General features: G+C 42.4%; 1 protein-coding gene across 2 annotated transcripts; it reads right to left on the reverse strand.

The window, feature by feature from the left end:
- Positions 1-5893: 5893 nt before the first annotated feature.
- LOC112080680 (protein kinase C and casein kinase substrate in neurons protein 1) lies at positions 5894-10746 on the reverse strand. 2 transcript variants are annotated; one of them, XM_070442659.1, is made up of 3 exons: positions 9408-10746; positions 8999-9058; positions 5894-8608 (listed from the first exon to the last, which is right to left on the reverse strand). In XM_070442659.1, exons 1-2 carry the CDS (start codon positions 9643-9645, stop codon positions 9045-9047), a joined length of 252 nt encoding a protein of 83 aa, XP_070298760.1. In that variant the 5' UTR covers positions 9646-10746; the 3' UTR covers positions 5894-8608; positions 8999-9044. The 2 variants fall into 2 exon arrangements, with proteins under 2 accessions (XP_070298760.1, XP_024002297.1); XM_024146529.2 differs by lacking the exon at positions 8999-9058.
- Between the last annotated feature and the right edge of the window lie 6 nt (positions 10747-10752).

Genomic DNA, 10752 nt, shown 5'->3' on the forward strand with positions numbered 1-10752 from the left:
TTGTTGGTGATGTGGACACCAAGGAACTTGAAGCTGTCAAACTGCTCCACTATAGCCCCGTCGATGAGAATAGGGGTGCTCGGTCCTCCTTTTCCTGTAGTCCACAATCATCTCCTTTGTCTTGATCACGTTGAGGGAGAGGTTGTTGTCCTGGCACCACACGGCTAGGTGCTTTGTTTGCATCTTTTGTTACAGCTTTTTTGAGTTGCGCTGTTTGGTAGCACCAGGGTTGGTGGCCTTTGTTTATGTGCTGTTTGGTAGCACCAGGGTTGGTGGCCTTTGTTTATGTGCTGTTTGGAAGGCCTAGGGTTGGTGACCTTTGTTTATGTTTGTTTGGTAGGCTCAGGGTTTGTTGTCTTTGTTTGTTTGTTTGGTAGGCCCAGGGTTTGTTGTCTTTGTTTATGTTTTTTTGGTAGACCCAGGGTTGGTTGTCTTTGTTTGTTTGTTTGGTAGGCCCAGGCTTTGTTGTCTTTGTTGATGTTTGTTTGGTAGGCCCAGGGTTGGTTGTCTTTGTTCATGTTTGTTTGGTAGAACTTGCCACTGAGGTGGATTGTGTGCTGCGTTGGAGAGAGGAACATTGGTTAGTTTTCAGCCCCCTGCCCAGGCTGGAAACTCTTGCTCTACTTGCTTTTGGGACATTGGTCCGAGGAGGTGASTACAATCTGCTGTGTACCACAGTGGGAAATGTGGGMAGGGTAGTGCCATTTGCTACCCGGAGCTATAGCCTTTCTTTTCCCCTGTTAGGCTTAGCGACATGTTCCACTTTGGAATATGTTGGGCRTGGTTATTTTGTTTGTTATTTTTGTGTGGTGTCCGTGGGTGGAGCAGTTGTCTCKGGGGCACATCYGTGGCTCGGGGGGAATCCACCAGCGTGCTGGGGGGGTTTTCCGTGCCAGCGGGCTACAGMGCGTAATTACCCACTGTGAATCCACACGAAGACTAGGGTTGAGCTATGGTAGGATTTGGGAAAGSTTTTTATATATCTAATCTCTCTCCTGTGGTGCCCAGTGTGATTGGCGTTTCTCTTGTTGTGATCCGGTCTGGTGTGCTCAACAGAGGGAAAGAKATTTTTTCTTAGCAGTTACTTGTGACTATGACGTCTAATGTAGACGAGTTCATTCGCGTTCCATCAGAGGAACTGTTAGAATGATGTACTAAAAACAGATGTTGAAGATCGCTGAACAATACCAGGTTGAAATTAGTGATAAACTAAAAAAATTATGTTATTGAAGGCCAATCTGATGGAGTGGTATACTCGTAGGTACCACTGGGGCAGCCTYTGCCRAGGACTTGCCWCCCACCAGCCGTCTCCCAGTTTCGCTACAAAGGCTGCTCTGTCTGTTAGGCCTAGTAGTCTTTCTTTTGAACAGCACCAAGAACTGTTTCTGTTACAGCTAGAGTATGATTGTGTTAACCTAGAACATGATTGCGTTAACTTCTTATGGCTGGGATCCTGTTAACGGGATCGATATGACAACAGCCAGTGAAAGTGCAGGACGCCAAACTTTCAAAACAACAGAAATCTCATAATTAAAATTCCTCAGACATACAAGTATTTACACCATTTTAAAGATAAAACTTGTGTTAACCCCACCACAAGTGCCGATTTCAAAAAAGCTTACGACGAAAGCACAACATATCATTATTTAGGTCAGCACTATTCACAGAAAAACACAGCCATTTTTCCAGCCAAAGAGAGGAGTCACAAAAAAGCAGAAAAGAATAAAATGAACACTAACATTTGATATCTTCATCAGATGACACTCAATAGACTTCATGTTACACAATACATGTATGTTTTGTTCGATAAATTCATATTTATATCCAAAAATCTCAGTTACATTGCGCGTATGTTCAGTAATGTTTTGCCCCAAAACATCCGGTGCATTTGCAGAGAGCCACATCAATTTACAGAAATACTCATTAATAAACATTGATAAAAGATACAAGTATTACACATGAACTTTAGATAAACCTCTCCTTAATGCAACTGCGTGTCAGATTTCAAAAAAAACTTTGCGGAAAAAGCACACCATGCATATAATCTGGTACAGTGCTCTGAGCCCAAAACAAGCCATGAAGATATCCGCCATGTGTGGAGTCAACAGATGTCAGAATACATTATAAAATATGACTTACCTTTGATGATCTGCATCAGAATGCACTCCTAGGAATCCCAGTTCCACAATAAATGTTTGATTTGTTCCATAAAATCCATAATTTATGTCCTCCTTTATGTTCGCGCGTTCAGTACACAATCCAAACTCACACGACACGCGGGCAAGTCCATGCGAAATTCAGACAAAAAATCATATTACAGTTCTAGAAACATGTCAAACGAAGTATAGAATCAATCTTAGATGTTTTTAACATAGATCTTCAATAATGTTCAAACCGGGAAAATTCCTTTGTCTTCAGAATGCAATGGAACGCAAGCTAACTCACGTGAACACGCATGTCAGCTCATGGCACTCTGCCAGACCCATGACTCAAAGAACCCTCATTCCCCCCTCCTTTACATAGAAGCATTCAAACAAGTTCTAAAGACTGTTGACATCTAGTGGAAGCCTTAGGAAGTGCAATATGACCAATATCCCACTCTATCTTCGAATGGCCATGAGTTGAGAAACCTACAACCTCAATTTCCCACTTCCTGGTTGGATTTTTCTCAGTTTTTGCCTGCCATATGATTCTGGTATAGTCACAGACTTCATTCATACAGTTTTTAGAAACTTCAGAGTGTTTTCTATCCAAATACACTAATAATATGCATATATTAGCAACTGGGCATGAGTAGCAGGCAGTTTACTCTGGGCACCTTATTCATCCAAGCTACTCAATACTGCCCCCAGCCATAAGAAGTTAAGCTAGAGCATGATCGTGTTCAGCATGAAAATGAATTAGAATTTAAACAGGATTTGGAGCTCAGTAAAATCAAGCTGTAACAAGAGTGGCTGGAATTGGTTTGCCATGGAAAGCTCTCGGGGGAGAKTTTGCTTAGGGAAGGTGACCCTGATTCACCTAGGGGTCGCTCCTCTCTCGGTCGTGCCCCGGAGACATTTGATATTGTTGGAAACTTACGGCTGGTGATGGGGGGGTGACAAGTTGGGAGGGTCGTCAGTGAAATGGGACACACCCGAGCCTAGGTGTTTCCCATTTTGCTGACGACCCTCACAGCTCCACCCACCGACATTCTGTTAMGGAAAACAAGAACAGATAGAAAGAATTTGGCAGACAGAGTGGGAGGGTCATCACAAGTTCAATCTTGGTTTCATCAGACCAGAGAATCYTGTTTCTCATGGTCAGAGTCTTTTATGTGCCTTTTGGCAAACTCCAAGCGGGCTATCATGTGCCTTTTACTGAGGAGTGGCTTCTGTCTGGCCACTACCATAAAGGCCTGATTGGTGGAGCACTGCAGAGATGGTTGTCCTTCTGGAAGGTTCTCCCATCTCCACAGAGGAACTCTGGAACTCTGTCAGAGTGACCATCGGGATCTTAGTCCCCTGATTGCCAAGTTTGCCCGGGCGGCCAGCTCTAGGAAGAGTCTTGGTGGTTCCAAACTTCWTCCATTTAAGAATGATGGAGGCTGCTGTGTTCTTGGAGACCTTCAATGCTTCAGATTTTTTTTGCACCTGAGCTCAATTTTGAGTCTCATAGCAAAGGGTCTGAATACTTATGTAAATAAGGTATTTCTGTTTTTATTTTTTATAAATGAGCTAATTTCTAAAAACATGTTTTCGCTTTGTCATTATGGGGGTATTGTGTGTAGATTTATGTGGATTTTTATTTATTTAATACATTTAGAATATGGCTGTAAGTAACAAAATGTGGAAAAAGTCAAGGAGTCTGAATACTTTCCCGAATGTACTGTAAACACTCTAAATAGGTCAGGAGCCAGACAGGGGGCCTAGGAAGGAACGAAAATGAATTATTTAGGCTATATTATTTAAATTATTTCAAGGCTATAGCCTAAAAATAAATGTATTTTGAAGTATTTGCAAGTGCGACACAATAGGCTGGTATGGACATAAAGCGTGCAGCATTTAGACAACATTACGTTGTATTAAATCATCGTAGTCCATACATTGTGCATATAGGCTGTAACTTACTTAGAATTAAATACAAAGTAAACGAAAAATGCCTTTGAATTGATTTATAATTATATTTGTTTGGCCAGTCTGTGGCCACAGTCTGGCCAGTCTGTGGCTTGAAGCTCATGTGATGGTGCCTGGAGAGCAGGCCAGCATCGGAGAATATTCCCTAAACACTTGCAGAGCCACTGGGGATGCTAAACACCCGTTTAGCCACTCTTGCCAGGCTGGGTAAAGATGCAGAGTTAAACATAAAATAATCTATAGGTAAGCCTAAAGGTTTTTAGGCAAAATAACCAAATCAAAACGGAAAGCTCCTTGAATGTGGGAATAAGTCAGGCCTATTGGGCCAAAATCAATTATGACCGTTGTATAGATAATAGATCGAAAATGAACGAAACGTTTAAGAGAAAATATTTTTTTGTATAAATACTTTGCTACAATGAAACACTTAGTTATCTACCCCCTCGTTCCTTTATTTAGCATGTGCACGTAGTACGTACACCATCACCATCTTTTCAGATTCACAATGATTCTTTAGTTGTGGATGTTTCATGTAGCCAGCGTGTAACAACTGCGATATCCCGCGGGTAGAACAATGGCATCAGGTCTATAACCTAACAGTTTAGTACCATACCAGCAGGTGGTATCCAAGCTTGACACATAACAGTGGCCACTACATCACCACACTCCCTCTTGCTCTTGGTCCTCATCTTTGTAAGTCACCTTGATTTGGCACCTGTGCGTTTTATCCGTTTTTTTTAATGAAAACATTTAGCGAATTCCATGACAGTAGCTAAAGCAAGGGACTATTAGCAGCACACCAGTAGACTACAAATGCATGCTGGAGCGGGCATGCCCTGAGCTCGTGGAGTGAGCGCTACTGGAGCCAAATTGGAGCGGGCTTCTCGCCCGCTCCAATTTGACGCTCCAGCCTTGGGAAATCTTGCTCCAAGTTCCAATCAAATTGGACAAGCTCGGGTTCCAGGTCCGCACGACTCACATAYTCTGGTAGGAGCTGAAGTTTACTGATGACCTCTAGTGGTGAGTTGTGTAACACTTTACTTACAGCCTGCAGGTAAAACAATGATTAGACTTGTCATAAGACGTTATAAAGGCTCATATATGCCAATGATCAGCTGTAGAGTGCTATATCTCCAGGCTTTAAGTAAAGTGTTTTAACRCTGGTTCCATATTAAATGGGGTCCTCCACATAGTCTAGAGCCCTCAAACTCAACTCTGGACTTCGAAGCCAGTTCCACTGCATTTTTTTCATTGTCCCCCTCTAATTAGAGACTGATTTAGACCTGGGATACCAGGTGTGTGCAATTCATTATCAGGTAGAACAGAAAACCAGCAGGCTCCGGACCTAGTAGGGTTAGGCGTTGAATACCCCGGGTCTAGAGTATACATTAAAAAAAAATTGCTATCTAGAACCAAAAACGGTTATTCGACTGTCCCCATAGGATAACCCTTTGAAGAAACKTTTGGTTCCAGGTAGAATATTTTGGGTTTCCATGTAGAACCCTTTCCAAAACAGTTCTAACTGGAACCCAAAMGAGTTCTACATGGAAYCAAAAAGGGTTCACTTATGKGGACAACCGCATAACGCTTTTTTCTAAGAGTGCAAGTTTACATGTCCACAGAGTGCATATTTTTGGAGCATCATACAAGGGTGCAGATTTACTTTTTTGTTTTACATTATCCTCTTGGATCCAGCACCGGGGATTTATTTTAATGGATGTATACCACCCCTCTATCCAYAGAATGCATGTACCTATCATCATCACAATAGTCATATCAATGTTTTGATGAAGCATTTTATTTTGTTGTATGCAGATKAACGGGCACTACAGTTTGTAGAGTAAATAGCTATTATTCTAAACAGACAGACTTCTAGACCACTAGGGCTTTCCCACATGTCCAACCACTGGTCCCCCTACATACAGTACGCAAAACGAGGTAAAATACAAGGTAAATGCATCGTTAAATATGCATGCTCTCTTTCTCTCCCTGTTAGAGTGTGTGTTGTGAGTATGAGTGGTGGCTCAGGTAAAGCATTTACGGAGTTAGCTAGGCTTGTGTTTCAGAGCTCTCATTTTGAGAGCTGATGGTTAAAGTGTTTTACCCCACAATCGGATGTGTGCAGTCCCAAAATTTCCCCCGACAGCCATATATCCCAGATCTCCAGAATAAACTTCTAGCAGCAGAAAATTCAGTTTCCTCATCAATATTTCAGTGGAGGCTCCGCTTTCTGCCTTTTTTTGCAGTGCACTTTGTACTGTAGCTTTTTGTCCCCATGTCAGTAAGAGTACACACCTCTTGTGTTGAGAGAGCAGTCAGGCTATTATAGCCTTCACTACCTCCCAGGGTTGCTAAGGAAACGAACACTACAGCTGTGTCATATAACAGTCACACATATTACAAGTATAATCTCTGCTGAAGATTCTGTTTGATTCACTAGCTCAAAATATAAGGATTAAGATTTAACAGGATTGTGTGTTGTATAGATTCAAATTCTCCCAATTATTTGGAGATGTTAAAAAACATTGAAAATTGAACATTTTGCCAGTTAAGAGACCAAAATCATTGGCATCAGTTTTCATGAGATTATGTTTAGGATTCAACTGACAGAATAAAAACATAAACAAAGTTTGGTCAATTTGTACAGTAAGCTCACAGTAGAATTCAATGCTTATTTATGGTGATCGAGCATGCAATGACTGTTAGATCAGAGATAGCAAGGTGGAGACTGAGCTGGGACACATTAAAGGTGACTTATCATTTTCATTCATAAAAAAGACAGGACATAGAAGTCGCATAATAAACTGAAGCCATGGCAACAAAAACAGTTGTTATGGTTACAGTGTTGAGCCAGAGGAGACAGGATCTAGTATTTCCCATGGGGAAGTGGGGCTCTCGTTGGGTTGTTACTGTAAATGTGATCATACATACAGCAAATTCCCAGAATTCGCTCATATTCCCACATTTCTTTGGCTCCTTTAATTTGGTCAGCGACAGTCCWTTTCTGATGACAAGCCTATTCCCGTGTCACCATTGATGGAGTAGGGTGGTGTTGGATCAATTTTGTATTTGTGCTGAACCTTTGTGGAGGCCCACGTAGGCTAATTAATGTTTGAACCCTGACCCTTCGAAAAAGCCACTGTTGTAAACATGTAACCAGAAAAAAGGAAGGGGTTGTTGTTCACATGCTCTCACACCTAAACCCAACACATGGTCAGAGGTACTAGAAGTGATGAGTCCAGAAAGCAGTGAGGTCAGGAAATTACACAGGAAATTACAGGCACATGAGGAACATGGTCAGATGTACTACAAGTACACTCAATGCTGCCTTGGGGAAAGTATGTATTCTATACCAGTGTTTCTCATTCCCAGGATCCTGGGTCCGGCGGGCACCGGTCCCTGGGACATTGCTGAGTGGTCCATCAGATGTTTATCTGACTGACACCGATTTCATCTGATCTTGAGAGCAGGTTTTCAACATAAACAGTCATCCAAGGAACCATAGCTTACCAGTCCCTGGTACAACGGTGGGTAGAGAAACACTGTTGTATACCGTTACAMTGAACAAGGCTCAACAGTGTAGAACTGCTCTGCTCCGCTCGACAGTGATTTGTCAAGGGTCTTGCAGCTAAATGTCATTATTGTGATCCAGTAGGACATGCTGCTGCTGTTGCTCAGGGGGACTTCAGGGGGAAAACACCAAACACTGCATAACACTCAACACAGGAGCAACTCACATAGAAAAGATAGAAAAACAGTGAGAATCTTTTGTACTGTACAGCATATTTAAAACCTTACATGGAATGACAGATGAAAAAAAAAACAGGACTGTACAGTTTCGCATAGCATCCAGATTGCAAAAAAAAAAAAGAATCTGCTAATATTTACAATGCACAGTGCATAGCTTATTCTGGCTATGCAGGCACCATTGACTATACCATATCACTAGTGTTACGAGGGAACATACTTACATACTGCCAGGTAAATGTCATCATAACCACAGCACAACATTGGAATAGAACACGGCAGAATAATTTTCCTACGCTCGTAGGTGTTGTGGTGTTGTTGGTACACACATACTGCCATGGTTTGACTGTGGTAACAATCCCAGTGTTGTAGCTGATATGTGTTGGTTATGTTGGTGCTGGGTTTCTCTGATGTGGGTCCTAGGGGATTGTTTAAATAAAGACTGTTCAGTCAGTGTGTTGGTTGGTCAGGCAAAGAGGGGGAACAGGGAAGCATTGCTTTGAAGTCTCTGGCAATGTGCAGTATGATTGGACGGTTCAGTCTGGGTGACCCAAGCAACTAGATGTGCTCTACGTAATTAGCAGGATATAAGCCCAACAAAATGGTCTCTACGTAATTAGCAGGATATGAACCCAACTAGATGGGCTCTACGTAATTAGCAGGATATAAACCCAACTTGCCACTGTCCAACAGGCCTTTACACCAGCCCTGCTCATCCTCGTCTTCTAGTTTAGTTAGCTCGTCTCCTGTGAGAAAGGACGGAGCGCGAGATGGAGAGGGAGAGATGGAGCGAGAGAGAGAGGGAGAGCGAGATGGAGAGCGAGGTGGAGAGTGAGGGAGAGAGCGAGGGAGAGAGAAAGAGAGGGAGAGAGAAAGAGAGGGAGAGAGAGCGAGAGATGGAGAGGGAGAGGGAGAGAGTGAGAGATGGAGAGAGATCGAGAGAGAGGAAGGGAAGGAGAGAGGGAGACATCAGATCGACATATCATTTTGATTGATATTTGATTGAGTTATCAACAGACATGAATTCAATTTGAATTCAATATGAAATCAACCAAACCTTGAAACTCTGTTGTTGATTTTTGGTTGAAATTTGGGTTAAATTTGAGGTGTGTATGTCAACTTTTTGCAAACTGTACCTCAAACTGATGCCAGTTCATATGCATGCCAGGACCGTGGATGTTGCTATTGTTTGTTTTCTTTTTGGGATGAAAAAGGTAATGAGACAAAAAAACTGATTTTTATGTTTGGAAACCTTTTATCCTACTGCGGGTTAGTTAGATGATTGGTTTTAAATCATATATATCAAAACAAATATAATTGAAAAGTTCAGTGCACAATTTAGTGTCTTTCTTGTGGTACCCAATCAACAGATTCCGCTTCTAAAAAGTTCACAAGTAGTTGTAGTCATAGCAGCAGTAGTAGTAGCAGTATTGTCCCAAATGGGAAATAGATTTTTTGGCATAACATTTTCAAAAGATACATGACAACATGACAAACACAGAATCACAACCAAATAGAGTTGTTAGTTCTTGTTGGGATGCTCACCTGCTTTAAAGGTGAGTTCGTCCTGTTCCTGCCCGTCGTAGTCGTACAGCGCCTTCACCCGTACGCCCTTCGCTGACTCCTCCTCAAAGGGGTTGGCCCCACCCCCATTGGTGTCTGAGCCGGAGTTTGGCGCGGCCTGCTCATCGTCTGACCACTCTGCCGACTGGTCCTGGGAGGAGTAGGCCTGGTTCTTATCAGAGCTGCTCACACTGTGGAGGAGGAGACRTTTCAACATCATAGACCATCATCATCATCATTGTTCGGTTGCAGAACAATTTCACCACAAGCTTCCTCCAGTAACTAGGATCACTATCCAACAACATGGTCATCATGTGACCAGCACAGAGGAGAAAGGGCTGAGTGAATTGGAGACACAAACTGGATGTTTCACTTTTATGAGCTGATCTCTTTATTCATGTCAACCCAGCACGAGAAAACATGCAACAGTATATGCCCCGCCACCACTTCTTTGTTCTGCTATAATAACATAATAATACTAAAACAACTGGGTGACATCATCTTCTGGCCACTAAACAGCCCTTGTGGAGATATTACCAAACACAACTGTGACATTTCACAACAGGTTATTKGAAAGGGAAAGGGGATACCTGGTCAGTTGAACAACTGAATRCATTCAACCTAAATATTCTGCATTTAACCCCATCAGAGAGGTGCGGGGGGCTGCCCTAATCGACATCGTAGTGATACTGTAGTTTGCAATAACATCGCATGCTTATTTATGAACTGTTAACTTTATATCAACGTGAATCATTGCTGCCACCTCCTGGACATTAGACAAGATAAATGTTCTAGCCCCCATTACAACAGGAAATAGTCTTGAGCAAACAACTGATGTCATCTGTATGAAAACAGATATAACATCTCATACACAGAATTCATACATTGCCTATTGCACCTATGGGCTGTTCTGGCTCGCACAAGGCATATTTACTATTTAACCCCTTACACACTACACATCGGACAAGGCTTACTTACTATTTAACCCCTTATACACTACACATTGGACAAGGCTTACTTACTATTTAACCCCTTACACATTACACATCGGACAAGGCTTACTTACTTACTATTGCACAATGCCTATTACACCCCTGACATCGTAAAAATAGATACATTCTGCTGTTAGTATTGATAAAACATGAAAATGGTCTCTGTGATGACACTCACAGTGACTCTACATGTTAGAAAGGCATGTTTGTTCTATTACAGAAGGTAACCGTGGTGGTGGAGAGACCAACCTGCCCCTGTCTGTGAGACCAACCTGCCCCTGTCTGTGAGACCAACCTGCCCCTGTCTGTGAGACCAACCTGCCCCTGTCTGTGAG

Source organism: Salvelinus sp. IW2-2015, unplaced genomic scaffold, assembly GCF_002910315.2.
Source record: "Salvelinus sp. IW2-2015 unplaced genomic scaffold, ASM291031v2 Un_scaffold16422, whole genome shotgun sequence".
NCBI lineage: Eukaryota > Metazoa > Chordata > Actinopteri > Salmoniformes > Salmonidae > Salvelinus > Salvelinus sp. IW2-2015.